The sequence below is a fragment of the Drosophila kikkawai genome, chromosome 2L, assembly GCF_030179895.1.
Source record: "Drosophila kikkawai strain 14028-0561.14 chromosome 2L, DkikHiC1v2, whole genome shotgun sequence".
In the NCBI taxonomy this organism is placed as follows: Eukaryota; Metazoa; Arthropoda; class Insecta; order Diptera; family Drosophilidae; genus Drosophila; species Drosophila kikkawai.
In genome coordinates, this window is record NC_091728.1 from 3,470,514 (window position 1) to 3,486,474 (window position 15,961).

A 15,961-nucleotide genomic window follows, 5' to 3' on the forward strand; every position below is an offset into this window, starting at 1 on the left:
CCGGCGGGTGGCCGGGACACCTTCTGTTTCGCCCTCGCTTTTCCGTCAGGGTTTTCCTCAGCTTTCTCCCCCCGTATTTTCTCTCCCTTTTCCTTGGGTTTCCTTCCATGACCTTTCCCTTGGACCAACCGCCACACCGCATGTGCGTATTTGCATGAAGCAGCGGCGAGTTTGAGACTGTTTGTTGCTATTTTCCCGACTGTAGTTTATGCTGCCAAAGTGTGTGTACACAGGAAAAACTTTTTCACAATAAATAAAAAACAAAACATGAAGCCAGAGAGAAGAATAATTGAAGCTACAACTTGATTTGGCGAACTAATTAGGCGGAAAGAACTAAGTTTGTTGGTAATTAGTGTTAATTATAATTAGTTTTATCAGTTTATTAGTTTCTATATTTATTTCTAGATAGTTTAAGCCTGGAAATATTATTTTAAAATAATTTAAATTTTTATTTCTTTATACTTTAATAAAAACATATTATTGTATTTCATGAGAATTCAGCTTTGTAAATATTTCAACGCTCTGTGTTACTCATAATTCCCTTCCCCAATATTTCTCTCCGTGCCTGACCCTTCTGTGGTTATGTATGTGTCTACCGGCTTAAGCTAACTTTAAATTACGCTTAGCGACTGAAATTAATTTACGCAACGCCACGAGCACCGAAACAACAAAACAACAGCCGTTGCGAGTGTGCAAATGTGACCAGCGGAAGGGGCAAAGACCGCTCTTGACAGAGGGAATATATGGGGAGGGGTGTGTGCGGGTGTATGTCCGCCACATGGCGTGGCACTAAGCCTCTTTTGGGGGTTTGTGCATTGCATTTGGCAAATCTGCAAAATCCGTGTCCTAGGTCGTAAAGTCATTTAATGCGCGAAGTGGAAATCATTAAATGCGATTGTTGAAAGGGGCTTGTGATATATATCGAAATGGCGGGTGAATTTTGGGTGAAATTTGGTCAGCTCTTGATGGCAGGGAACCGCTTTTGGTTGCCAGATTAATTGTTGATTGTTTGTGATTGATTTATGGTCGTTTTGTAGAGGTTTTTTGGGTGGATTTAAAGTGGGAGAAGGGGCTTAAAAATAATATATATGTTTATTAAGAGATTTTTATTCGAAGTTTTACTTTTTGTAAGCTTATAAATTGTGTAAATTTATCTTGTATAAATTACAATCTTTAACAAAAGTTTCCTAAGAGTATGCTCTGAAATGTTTATCCAACATTCCTGAGGCAAAATAAATCACTGCCTACTTTTAGACACTTTTTCAAGTGATTTCAATTCACCGATTATTGAATAGTCACCGCCCCCTTTTTCGCTTACTCACTTGACCAGCTAATTTCCAATAAGTTCTGAGAATCAATCAAATTTCAAAATTGCCCTACTCCATCAACGATCACGCAGGAGCCCAGCGAGTGATGGATGGCTTGTACTGGGGATTGATATTGCTATATTGGCATTGAGTCTGGAATTGTTTCGTTTTCCGACTCTGACCAGTGGCCAATGTTATGTAGCTCTTATCTTTTTTGCTGCGGTTCCTCACCCGCCCCAACCCAAAAATTGTCATTTTGATGACCTTAACAACCTCGAGTGTCCCCCGAAACCCGCTACAATCGCCGCGCCTGTTTGCCGAATGATATTGGAAATTTTGCTCTGTGTTTTCCCTCCTCTTGTTGTTGTTTAAGTGCCGCAAACATTTCGCTGCCAAAGCGTGCAAAACAATAAAAAAAAAGAAGAAAATTTTTGCTTTTCACTGAACAGATAGCAAAACACACACACAGAAACAGCACAAAATGAAAGCCGGTGAACATAAGAAATGAAAAAAAAACGGAAGCATTCGGGAACATCATCAGTGGGAGGCATTTTTCAATTGTGTTAAAAAGAAATTTAATATGAAACTCATGCTGTCTATCGATTTTTAATTTTGATTTGCAACCAAAGCCCCAAAAGGCCCGCCTGGCGCCAACCACGGCTGAGTCTTTGTTGTGGTAGCAAAAATTTTGATACTCCCAAGGGGGCCAAAACCAGGGAAAGGGCTTGCCAAAGGAAAGAGGTAAAATGGTTTATCCATTCTATCTTTTTTGTATTTATTTTGCGGTATTGATTTTAAAGGCCCAATATATCTCAATGGAAATTTAATTGAAAGGTTAAGAGTGGGTATTTATTTTATTTTTTATATTTTAAAAAATTTTAAAAACATTTTGATGTTTTTTATACCCTTGAAGGGTATTATAATTTCAGTCAGAAGTTTGCAACGCAGTGAAGGAGACCTTTCCGACCCTATAAAGTATATATATTCTTGATCAGCATCAACAGGGGAATCTTTCTAGATATGTCCGGAAGAAATCGATTTTTTGGCCATTTTTGCAAAATTTTATAAGGGGTTACATCATTAAAATTTTTGATTTTGATAAAAAATTGAATTTTCAATATTTTTAAATGAAGTATGCAGATTTATTAACTGTAGAAAATCTTGCACAGAACAGTTTTCCGATTTAAAATTAATGCTCTTTTGGCCGAGTTATGATATTTTTAAATTTAAAAAAAATCAAGAAGTTTTTTAATATAAAAAAACGGATTTTATAATACAAAATAATATTTTTCTAAGTCAAGGAATCATTTCCGACCCCATAAACCATATATATTCTTGATCAGCATTAACATGCGAATCTTTCTAGACATGTCCGGAAGAAATCGATTTTTTGGCCATTTTTGCGAAATTTGATAAGGGGTAACATCATTAAAATTAGCAAAAATGACCAAAAATTTTGATTTCTTAAAATTTTTAATTTGGTATGCAGTTTTTTTAAATTAATAAAAACTAACACAAAACTGCTTTCCGAATCGAAATTAATGCATTTTTGGCATAGTTATGATTTATTTTAATTGTTATTATTATTATTATTATTATTACGGAAATTTTAAAAATTAGTTAGCTCTTAAATATTTCTTTAATTAACAAAATGGAAGAAAATTATTAAAGACTGCCCAAGAAGTTATAGTTTCTTCTCTTTGAAACTAAAAACCAACTACTTAACTTGTCAAAATGTTCTTAATATTTTTATAAATTTTATATTAACCATAACTCCACCCAAAAGGAGGTCCCTGATGTATGAGAAGTCACTCCCTTCTGTTTTTATTTGTTAGCAAATATATATACTATATATAATATAGGGGCCTTGCGACTCAGCTGACACATTTCGCCTTTTCGGGTGATGGATGTGCGGCAATAATTTCTGCTATTTATGCAAACCTTGCCTTGTGTTGTTATCAATGGATGGACCTAAGTCATCCCGCCCCTTTTGGTGTTCTGTTACCAGTATTTTCCCCACCTAACTACCTCCCTCACCGTGTATGTGTTTTGCCTTTTTATGCGGGTCAACGTTTAACCTTTACCTTGCCGGCAGACATACATCAAAATACGCAGATCAAATGCTGACTTTTGTGGGGATATGAAGCCTGGAAACGGCAACACGTGTGTTGTTTCCAAACCGATGCGGATGCCTACGGTCTTCGCGACATCTATCGTGGATATATATGGGGATATATGTATATATGGTTGGAAAGGGAGCCCTCCACTTATGCAAATTGAAATGCAAATAAGCCATGCCGACTGTATAGGCGTTTTATGTTCAAATCTCCCACAAAAGTCGCTGCTTTTCCCTTTGTGTTTCGGTGTTTCGAGTATTTCGTATTTTGTTATGGCACGCTTTATTGAATTCATTTAAAAAACAATTTATCTTTTTTGCTGGCACGGCTGCTGTTCCTGCTGGCTAACAGGCATTTTTCCTGTATTTTTTCAGGCCTTCTGCGCCTGTTTTCCATAAAGGCGAGTGGAAGGCCTTGGCAAAAAAATCAGGCAACCGGCAAAATGTGAGCCAGAGAGTTGCATCGCCTTTTGTCTAACATCCCAATTAGCCTTTTGTTTCGATGTCAATGCAAAACAGGCAAACCCTTCTCTTTTCCCACTATGTTTTTCTTTCTATTTCTTTTTCTATTTTTTTATTTTGCACCCATTCATTCTGAGTGCAAGCTGTGAGCATAAAAAATTGAAAAGATTTTTGCTCCCGTCGGTCACGCCTTTTAAGGATCACAATTGCCTTTTGTACACCGCCTCCTGTCAATGACTAAATGTATGGCTGTTCACAAAAATAAAAAGGAAACAAAGAAAGCCAAGCAATCTGATGGCCTTTTAACAACTAGAACTTGACTTGGAAAACCGGGAAATTTCTATAGCTTTGGAGGAAGCAGGCTAATGGCTAGTTTACGGGGGTTTTTCTTTGGGTAAATATAGTCTAACTGAAGGATATTGCTTTAAGAAATAGTTGTTTAATAGTTTTATTATATAGAGAAGGTCAGGAGTATATTTGCGGAATTATTTTGTATGGTTTAAAAGGGGATGTTTATTGATTTAATGAATTTATAAAGAAATAAAATCGTAGAATAATAATTTAACGAACGATTTTATTGTAAAAATAGTTGTAAAAATTGTTTATTAAATCAAAGAGGCTTTGAAAATATTTGTATGATTGTTTTAAATTAAGCAGCCATATTTTATATGATTAAATTATATAATAAAAAACCAATGAAAGCTTAGTTTGTTTATATAGAAATAAATATCTGTATGAATAAATCAATAAAAATTAAAATGAATATATATTTTGTGTTTTTAATTTATTTTTCTTTCAACAAAAATGTATTTTGTATAGAATTACTACAAAACAATCGAAATAATTCATTGAATTTATTTAAATTTAGGTATTTACCTAATTAAAAATATCAAAAACTCCTTTATTTACTATCTAATTTAGCTGTGAAATAATTTCCCATTTTTTCTATATTTCCTAAATATTTGTTTTCATGGTAAATTGAAAACCCATCACATCACTCCCACTCACAAATCTCCACATTTTTAGATACATATATTTGCGCCTCTTTCCGCTCTTCTCCGTTTTGGACCATTAGTCTGGATTCCGGGGGCCTCCATAAATCAAGCAAATTGTTTAACGCGCGATTAGCAAAATTGTGTAATAATAATTCTTATTTTATTTTGGCTCTGCTCGGCGATGTTTCGTTTGCTTCGAACACGTTTTTGGCATTTGCATGTTGTGCGGCGGTGGCGACGGCGGCTACTTAGCGAAAACATGTAGTACATGTATCTGTTGGATCATTTATTTATTATGCCTGTCGTCTGGCGGTGGCCACGCCCCACAGCACCACCGCCCCTTAACCTTGCGATGGCCTCCCTTTTGTCTGGCGTGTATTTTGAATGGCCTGTTGAAATTTTCCAAGCGATTTGCAGCATACGCCGCATTGAATATTTCCCTCGGCCCAACACATACTTTTTCTCTTTATTATTTTTGTTGTTGTTTTTCACTGCTCCTGCCTTCTGTTGTTGTTGTTTATTCACGCTCAAAATGCTGTGGAAAATGATTATTATGATTAATAAATAAATATGCTGGCAACGGCAAGCAGTATTCAATGCGTTTTATTCAAACAGTTTGAAAAGTTCTCCACCCACGAGATTTTCTCTTACTACACCCGACGCCTCATTTTGCCTTTCTTATTTATCCATTTTTAAAGGAAAATCGCATAACCAAAGCGTTTGAATTGAAGTTGCGTATACGCAATGTGTTGCCAATACTTGAGGGACAATGGTAAGAATTTGAGGAATTTGTGAGCAGAAAAAGAGGTTTGAAAATATAAAACCAACAAGTAATAATTTATAATTTTATATATAAAAATATAGCTTGAATAATTCTTTAACTATATTTATTTTAATATAAATTTCCCTTACATTTTTGAATATTTTTCTTATATTTTTAAATTAAATACAAATTATTTATCCATTTTCCGATTTCTTCATTAGCCAAGTTGTACAACTTTGATCTCTAGTTCCCGGTTTTCCCCCATTGTCCTGGCATAAACAATAATTTTGTTTTTCCCAGCCTAGAATCATGGGCCTAACAGCTGCGCCTGATGGCTTTTCGCGCAAAAAGGACGAAAAGGATACGCGCTATAGGGGAAGCCATCAACTTGTTTGCACCATCAAAACGTTGCTATTGGTGGGGGTAATGAATTATCGCCAGCCAGATGAACATTTAATGATGTACAATGGCATCGATGACGTTGCCTGTGTCGCTGGCAATTTTAATAAATTTAACAGCTGAACGCACGAGACTTGGGCGCATCCTTCATCTTTTATCGTCACGGGAAAAAACACAATCCCTTACGCGCTCGTCGGCAATTAAATAAATGTCCTTTAACCCTTGACATCCATCCCCCCCTTCACCCCCCTGCCGAGCTCATTGACAGCCATCAGCAATGGCGTTGAATTTATGAGGCTCGCCTGTGATTTATCAGTCCATTGCACACGGCACAGGACAGAGCCAATCTCGGCCAATCTCCGACTGAAATGCAGGATACAGGCAGGATATATGCGGGCCCTGGACACACTCTGGACTCACCGATAATTCGAGTTGAGCTGCACGTCGCCAATGGCCACGTTCTCGAACAATGTGGGGCAGCAGGTCCATCGCGCCCAGTAGAAGGTGAAGTCGGTCGAGTCGTAATGCTCGGTGAAGCGGCACTTGAGCACCAGATCGACGCCCTCACGCGTGTCCAGCGAGTCATCGCCGGAGACGGAGGCCAGCAGAAAGACCAGCAAGGAGATCAGGCCAATCGAGGGCCAAAGGTGACCTGGAATTGGAAAAGAAAATTATGATTACAAAAGAGGAAATATAAGAAATTTTAATTATAAATATATGTTAAGAATATCTTAGGTTTTCTTATTTAAAACAATATAAAAATATGACTTACAATTCTTAAACTTTAATTGATTTATTTAATATTAAATTTACGCTTAACCTAATTTTATTTTCATTCAATTTTCGCTCAGTGTTTCCTGTTTCCTGTGCAACATGGCAATGGTAATTCAATTACGCTGTGCAAATTCTAGCCTCGCACATTTAATTAAGAGAGAACCCGTCGAAATCCAATACAAATTCATAAAACAACATTGATATATCCGTTCGTTGCTAAACTGATTTGATTTATTTTTTTCCACTATTATTAACGCAGCAGAGCGAAAACGAAAATCAATACCAGCAAGAATGTACACTATATGCACCAAAAATAAAGGATCAACCATGCAAAAAACAAAATAAAACTAGAAAAATGTAGAAATAAAAATAGAAAAAAAGAGGAGAGACTGTAGAAGCTCGTGGAAATTGTAAATCTATACCACAAAAATGAATAATTCACATGGCACGCCAACCATAACACAATGGCAACGGGAGTGGAACAACTGCATCCCAATTGGTTTGTGTTCCCGAAATGAATTTCCACACAAATTGGGGGATTATTTATCAAAAACAAAAAAAAAGTAAGACAAGAATTTTCTAGAGTATTTAGTTTTTGTTATGAGAGGATTTTTACAAGGATTTTTTAATGGAAAGAAGAGCTTACAGGTGGTGAACGTTTTAAAAATATGTACAAAAGTGTGTAGAAAATGAACTACAAGATAAAATCAACACTTTATTTTTAAATAAATTATTAAGAACTCACTTCTATCCCAAACTTAATCAAAATTCTTTATTTTCAGCCAATTGTAATAAGTAAAAACTATTCAAATTTGTTTCCAAGCCATTAAACTTTATTATTCGATGGCTTTTTATTTGAACGTTTTACCGAAATTATAGAAAAACTTTACGGGAAAGCAAATTAAGCGGAAATAATCGAATTGAAATTTATTTCTTTTACCATATAAACTAAAATATATTGTGAGCCCATTAAATTTAATTTTTTTATGGAAATTTTTCGAGTTTTCCATCAGCTCTCGAAGTGCTGGAAAAATCTGCGAAATAAGTTTCCCGGAAACAATTCCAATCAAATTTCGCTGGCTGCATTTCCTTTCTGGGTTCGTTTTTTTATTTTTCTTTAATTTTTTTTACGTTTTTTTATATTTTTTCCGGGAAAAATGAAACTTTGAAGCTTTTACTTGCCGCACTGTGGTCGCTTTACAGTTTTAGCAGCACTGGCCGAATAAAACTAAGCACGCAGTTTAGTTTTTTGGTCCTTTTTCTGAGTGTGTATTCAGCTAAATGGAGCAAATGGTCGAGTGGACGCCATTGGGTCGAGTGCTGCTGGTGGAAATTGTAGAAGGTTGGTGGGGGGTTTGGGGGCTCGGGGCCGGTTGTTTGCACATGCAGCGCTTAGTTTTAATTTGTCTGCCTGAATTTTAGTTTTTTGTGTATACTGTTCCTGCTTTTTATATTCTCTTCCACCCCTTACTCCACTCAATTTTCGTGTATTTTGCTGGTGCAAATCTGTTTTTTCCACAATCTGCCCATCCATAGATGTATGCTTGTGGATATATATTTCCCATTGTTACGCTGGCCATATATTTTATCCTTAAAAACAAAAAAAAAGGATGATGACCGAAGCAACAGCTTTATTGTGTTGAGATTTTTGGGTATATATAAAGTGTATATAAAAAGTTTGTATATGTAGTGTATATAGTATAGTATACTATACAAACAGCTCAATGCAACTGCGGCTGCATTTTCAATTGCTCATCGCTCAGATGTATGCTATGGTTTTTTTTTTTGGTTTGGCCATCTGCTGATTTTTCTTCTGTTTTTAGCTTTTTTCTTCAATCACGTGGAAACTTTGGCCCCCATCCGCTTACTGTTATTGTAATTAACAGTTTCTGCTTTTCGTTAGAGAAAAAAGTATTGAAATATTCACAAAAAAAGAAGAATCTTTGGGGTATTTGTTTGTTTTAACATTGGTATTTTTCGGCAAATACTCTCTGATATATTTGGTTTTGCTTAAAAGGGTATATCAAATTCTCAGCTGTTTTTTTTATAGTTTAAAAAAGAGAAAGCTTTTTAAATGGTGGCCAGAATTATATGATGTTTTTCAGTTTAAAATTCATAAGTTTACAAGGGATATAGGTAGTTGTTGGGAATTATTGAGTATAGGGCTTCTTTTGATATTAAATTTAATATTAAAAGTAAATTTAAGAGCCTTGATTTTGGCTTAACATTAAAAACCTTCACTTTAAGGCTTAGGATACCTTTTTATATATATTTTCCCACGTAAAAATGTTCATTTTTTTAGCCAAAATTTCCTCACCTAAAAGCCATAGCTAAACCAGCCAAAATTCACTACAAAACTGTTTAATTTTTCATCCGATTTCAGAGATTTAACTCTCTGAACGTTTGGGATATTAGTTCGCATGGCCAGTTCGCTCGCTAACTTCTAATCAGTGGAATTTACAAACGGAAATCAAATCAATTTGAGGTAAAAATCCCCATTCGATCATTGCAGGTAATTTGCAAAATTCAGCAAAATCAACACAGTTCCGAGCTTATCGTTTTGCCATCGACCATCGATTTACATATTACCATGCAAATAATTATGAACGAGGGCCCAGCGCTGGGTCCTCGAGGGCTTGTTATTGCCATGGCCACAGCCACCACCACCCCCTCTCTCTCTCTGTGCATACGGAATCATGAAATGCATATGCATATATAGATTTCATTTGCTTCAAACAAGTTGGATATCAAACTTGGCTGGAAATTAACATGAGCAAGTTGAAAGAAAAACACAGCTCGAGGGAAAAACTCGCTATAAAATGTTTAAAGTTTTTTTTCGGGAGAGAAAAAACCATCTTTCCTCGTGCCTTTTTCCTCTGTTTCTGTAATTTTCCACGGCCGTGAGGCACAACTGTATTTTGCAATTATTTAAACAAGCTTTTGCAATCTGATGGATTTTAAAATGTAAATTAACTTTGTTTGCATACGAAAGTTTTCACTCACAGTCACCAGTCGCCAGTTGGGGATAACTTATTCCGCTCCATGTGAGAAGCCAAGAGCGTGTGTATTTTGTAATAATTAGCCATCATTAGAGTTCTGGGTAAAGTTCTTCCTACGTCTCACTTTTCCAGCTTTATGAATTTTTCAATTGTTCGCTCTTTACTCCTAGAACTGGGTAGCTGAAAACTTTATCATCTCCACTCAGTTCAGTTGAGTTCAGACCTCAGAACTCCAAATGCTTAAACATTCATAAATGCAAGTGCACACAGGAGAAGCAGTCGAGGGTTCGTTTTCGGGCCAAAAAGATGCCAAAGCAAAAGTCAAGTCTGGCCAAAAGCAACCCAAACACACACACAAACCGAGAGCAAACAACAAAAAACTTTACACACACTCATAGAAATACAACAAAAAATAATACAGTCCCTATTTCACTTTACAGCATAGTTTTTGTTTCAGTTTTTTAGTTTAGTTTTTGCGGCTCTTGGTTTTATTTTTTAACGTCGAGTTTGACTTTTGTTTGGGGTCGCCGACGCGTCGTCTTCATAAACACAAATGGCAACGGATGGCGAAAGGAATGGAAATAAATGTGCATGGAATTTCCAGGAAAACGAAGTGGAAATGCTCTTGGGATTGAAGAGAATATTCCTAAAATGGTTTATTATATTTTTAAATGCAAGTTAAAATGTTTTAAATTTAATTTATAATAAGATTTTTATTTAGGATTTGCAGAGAATATTTTAAAAATTTTAAATAGATTTTTGGGATAGGTGTTTGAGGCAAAAAATAAAGAGTTTTTCAGGAAAACGAAGTGGAAATGCTCTTGGGATTGGGGGAAAATATTTATAAATTGTTGAAAATATTGTAAGATTTAAGTTATTATGCTTTAAATTTAATTTATAATTCGGATTTCATCTATTTTATAATTTTAAAATAGATTTTTGAGCCAAAGAAAATGGGTTTTTCAGGAAAACGAAGTGAAAATACATAGAAAACATTGCCTAAATATCTTATTTTTTAGAATATTTTCTTAACAATTTCTTAATTATATTTAAGGACCCATTAAGTACCTTCAAATATTTACTACATTTTCTCCAAATTCCACTCTATCTCCGACTTTATTAATGCCTTTAAAACCTGAAGAATGCATAATCAACCAGAGTATGTTGCACTTTGGTTAAACATTTGCCCTGCAGCAATTCGAGTATCCTGTACTTCCTTTTTCCCTGGGTTTTCCCCCTACCGATTTTCCACCATGCCACATGCAACATCTAACACTTCCACATAATTCTGGCTGTCTGGTGTCCGCTTGACTTGTTTGTAATTATTTATTTCGCATCAAGTGTAGCACACACTCTTGTGCGTGGACAAGAATTATGGCATTTGGGGGCATTGTGTGTGATGTCTGGAGTTTTTAAAACAGATTTCATGCTACAACGCCGGCCAGATGAAAAGCAAAGGATGAGATGGGAAAATGTTTTTTCCCCGAGCAATGCAACTAATGTGTGAGTGAGTGAGTGTGTGTATGGGTTTCACTTAAAACAAGCTGCTTGGCTCGTTTACTTGTGGCTTTCCCACCCGATTTTCCCCTGACCAAAGCTCTTGCTTTTCTTTCAGCTTAATGCGAATTTCTGCTTTTAACATCGACCATTGTTGTTTTCCTGCCTCTCTCTCTTTCTCTGTGTGTGTGTGTGTGTTTGACGTATAAATATAATATGTAGTCTCGCCTCCATTGTTGTTGTAAAATATATTACTTTTTAACCTCGGAGTTTGCTAAAGTTCCTTACCCCTTCTTACCCCTGCTGTTTGTGTAATTTTTACTCATAACAATTACAACAATAGCAATTGCTGCCTGAAAATCAACTCTATGCGAGTGTGTGTGTGTGTTGCGAGTGAGTGGTTGTGTTCTAGTGTCCAGTGCCGTCATAGCTTTGGATTTGAAAGGGGATTAACTTGGCCCCAAGTTACTTTTGTATACTGGTCAACTGTTGCCAAAGAATGGCACTTATCAGGGTCTTAGGTCAACACTCTCAAGATTTTGGTTTATTTTTATGCATTTCAGGTGCAATTTCTTAATGGCTTTGGGTTTTTTAGGGGAATTAGAAGGCTTAAAGTAATCTTAACTTTTAGTAAAAAATTTCTGTAAGGTTTCGTTTATTTTTGTTATATTTTAAAATGTTTTTAACACTTTTTAATATATGTTCTTCCTCTTAAAAAAGGAATAATAAGCTAGTTGGGAATGTCTTTTTTGAGTTTGGTTTATATTTTTAATATTTTAAAATATTTATAATGATTTTTAACCCTTTTTTCTGTTTTTATATATTTTCTTTCGGTTAAAAAATGAATACTAAGCTTGTTAGAAATATCTTTTTCAAGTTTCGTATATACTTTGTATATTTTAAAATATTTATAACCTTTTTTTTTAAACCACCTTTTTCGTTTGTTATATGTGTTTTTCCTCTTATAAAAAGAATAATAAGCTTGTTAAAAATTTCTTTTTTTGAGCCAGAACCCTGTAAGATAATCCCCTTTTCTTGGATATCTTTGAAAACCCCACATCCCTGGGCATATATTCAAGTTTATTGTTGGCTCTGTGTTCCGTGTAATGTGTTGCTGACATGCGCTAAGTTGTTGCGGTTGTCGTTGTTGCTGTTGCTTTTACTGTTGCTGCTGCTGCTGCTGTTAGTGTTGCTGCTGTGCCCTAATGCCATAAGTCTTTAGTGGCGCACTCTCAAAGCAAAACTGGGAAGAGCCTTTGTCGGCATGGGATAAGCAGAACTGGCATAAAGGATATGCCCAGGCAGTGTGTGCTTGCGTTCAACATATGGCAGTTTATACGCTCAACAAGACACAGCAGCTGCAAGTGCAACACGAGATGCCAGAGATGAAAATGCACTTGAAGAAAACTTTTTAATTAAAACAAAGAAACAAGAAATTTAAAATAAAATAATAAGAGAGTAGAATGACTCTATTTTTATGTATTTAAATATTTTAAAAATTACTTCTTTTAAGTTTTTAAAGTATTTAAAGTTCCCTATAAATTCCCTATTTATTCCCAGTGTAAAATCAATAAGAGCAGCCTTTTCAGTGACAAATATTTGTCGCACATAAAGCATAATAAGCGATACAGGGGTAAAACATGTACACGGCAATCCATTCGAACAACCGCCAGTCAATCGGAAGGCAAACAAGGCAGTTTCTCTGAAATTTAATAATAAATGCTGCTATCCAGTTTTCCTGCTCCTCCAGTACCATTTTTGTGGGATTCTCAGTGAGACAAACTCATTAAGAAGTCGGCATGTGAAACATTTTACAAATTAACTGCAAACGTTGCGTATGCGTAATATGAGCCAGAGCCAAGTATTTGCTTAGCCGCTGCGGGAAAATGGAGTGCGCTGGGAGTGCTGGCGTGCTGGAGAGTGGAAAATGCACAGAGACTCTCTGGTCCGGAAGTGGGCGGTGGGGGAAAATAAAGCTGGGGCTTCGAGCTGGGCAATTACATCAACCGTCGGGGATCAGAAATTATAAACCTAGCGATGCTCTTAGCGGGATTATGTTCAAGGGATTATGGTTAGGGGGATCCATGTAAAATCCCAGCGATTGTTAGGCATGCAGATTGGTTTTTGGAACACTAAAAATGTGCAGTAATATTTCCGTTCTATGAGCAGATTTGGGTATTTATTGAAGTAAAGAAAATAGTACAACTTTAGCTCGTTACTTGGGAAAATTAAATTTTTTAAGTTTAATTTGCTCAAAAAAATATTTTGTGTATATTAATACATTAATAAATATATTTTATATATTTCTTTAATCTATTATCCATTTCTTTCTTTTATTATTCTTTTTCCTCTGCCATTCAAATTATGTTCGCAGCTAATGTGCCCAAAATGAAAATATCATTTCGCCATCTACCCACGGCTTATGGCTGGTGGGCATGGAAAAGTTTTACGCTGCGTATGCGTAACATCTGGCTAAATCGCTGCTGCCAGTTGGGATTGCAGCTGATTTGGTGGCCAAACAGGGGGCGTTGAGAGAGTATGGGAAAAGGGAAAAGCCTGGAAAAACGGCAGGCTAAAAGGGATGAGCTACCAAAGAGTACAAGGAGGGGAGGCAGGGGCTGGCTGGCTGAAGATGTAAGGACTTGTGTGCCACTCAGAATACCCAATTTCACTTTAATTAAAACATTTGCAGCTAGTAATGTTGGCAAAAGTTGCCTATCCAGTGGGAGTGAGAGCACAACCAGAGCAGTCGCGGCATCCAGGGCACGTATATTACATAATATGCCATTAATAAAAGTGTTTAAAGTTCACTTAAGTGCCGCACGGAGCTTTAGACAAACGGAAACCGTATCAACAACAGTTAAAGCAAACTGAGCAAACTAAAACCCACACATACTTCTACAAATGTATATATATGTATATATCCGGAGGGGGTTGGAAAAAAGGGACTGATCCCCTTACCTATTGCGGATGCCATGACTGACGACGACTGTTGGCTGGGTCCCCGTTTTATATGCGACCAGTGCAAAGTAAACATTTTCAGAATTGAGGATGACAATGAACGTAGGGAGAAGGAGGTTGAGTATAGAACTCGAATGGCAAGAAAATTGAAATGAAAAATCAACGTCACATTGCGACTAGAACTTCATTTATGCTGCTGTTGAAGGGGGAAGCCTACGCCCCTGTCTTGCACTTTAAGAAAATAGATCTTAAAGGGATAAATTATTGAAAAATCATAACTAAACGCAGAGTAAAGATCTAAAAAAATAATTTTATTTTAAAGTAAAATTTATAGTTTAAGAGATAAATTATTTATACTTATAAAATATAGAGTAAAGCTATCAGAAAATAATTATATGCTAAAGAAAATTGTGTATCTTAAGTAATAAATCATTAATAATTATTTAACATAGATTAAAACCTTTGGAAAATATTTATATTCTGAAAAAAATGTAAGAAATTTACAAGAAAAATAAATTATATAAAAATACTAAAAGAAATTTGTTTAATTTAATAAAATTATTGAACTTTTTAGTCGAGAAATAGTAATTTTTCTAGAAGTTTCTCTCATCTTCCTTTAAACTTTTCTCAATTTTTAAATACTTTTCTTTCTCGTATTTCTCAGTGCAATCATTCCACTTTTTAGCCCTTCTCCTTATATATCCGCCGGGCTAAGAGAGAGAGCGACTGTGGATTCATTCACAGAATTGACTTTGCGGCTCAGTTGCGTTGAAAGCCAAGCCAAGTCAATAAGGCACGCACAGATGGACCTAGGCCAAAGGGGGAGGAGGACTCGGTTATCTGGGGTTCCAAAAGGGGCAGAGGGAACTCCACCCATGGCGAGGTGGCACAAACAGAAACCAAGAATCTGCTCAAGAATACGCCTGTTGGGTGACCACACATCCTCGTCGTTTGCCCCTCGAAACTAGTGCAGATGGGTAGCCTAGAATGCAAATGCAGTTTACATGGCCGGGGAGATATGGCAACAGATATGGCATACGGATTTCTGAGGTGTCGCAAATTAATGAGCAAGAAGATCAGAGGAGATAGCATAGAGGTGCTCTAATGGGATTATAATTAAGAGATAGCAGTGCTCTATGAATGGTAGAGTAAACTGTTACTTATGAGGCATAGGCTTGAGAGTTTTTAAAGGGTAAACTTATTTAATACAAAATTGTTAACATTTTTATTTAATGGTTTATTACCACATTACTCCCAGTTTTAAATTACTTAAAACTTTATACTTTTAAAGTAATATTTTTCTAGTTTTTTTCCTCATTTTGCAGAGCATTTAAACCGTCTTCTTGCCTTTTCCGCCTCTTGACCTCCATTTCTTGCATAATGCAATTTCTAGTGTCCATTTCAATTGTCCTTTTGCCCAGCATTTTCCCAGCATTTCCCAGCAATTTCCTTAGACCCTCCCCCCCTCTTGCCTTTGCCATCATTTGGCTGTGCATTTAATTTGGCATAATTTGTGCGACAATTGTCAAAGGCCTGCGCCGCAGAAAGAGAGAGAGAGTCAAGTGGAATGGAGTGCTGTGCAGCTGGTAGTGATTGAGTGAGGCGGACATGCCGGACTGCATAAATCATGCGGTTAAGTTGTAAAACATTAAACTTAATTTGTTGTAAATTAAGTAATGCTAAATATT

General features: G+C 36.0%; 1 protein-coding gene across 4 annotated transcripts in view; it reads right to left on the reverse strand.

Moving 5' to 3' along the window:
* Positions 1–15,961, reverse strand: part of fred (friend of echinoid) — a 110,796-nt gene that overhangs the window by 48,816 nt on the left and 46,019 nt on the right. For all 4 annotated transcript variants that reach the window (XM_070286754.1, XM_070286751.1, XM_017183030.3 and 1 more), the window contains exon 3: positions 6,463–6,694. In XM_070286754.1, the coding sequence (XP_070142855.1) occupies positions 6,463–6,694 (232 nt within the window). The remainder of the gene's footprint in view (positions 1–6,462; positions 6,695–15,961) is intronic.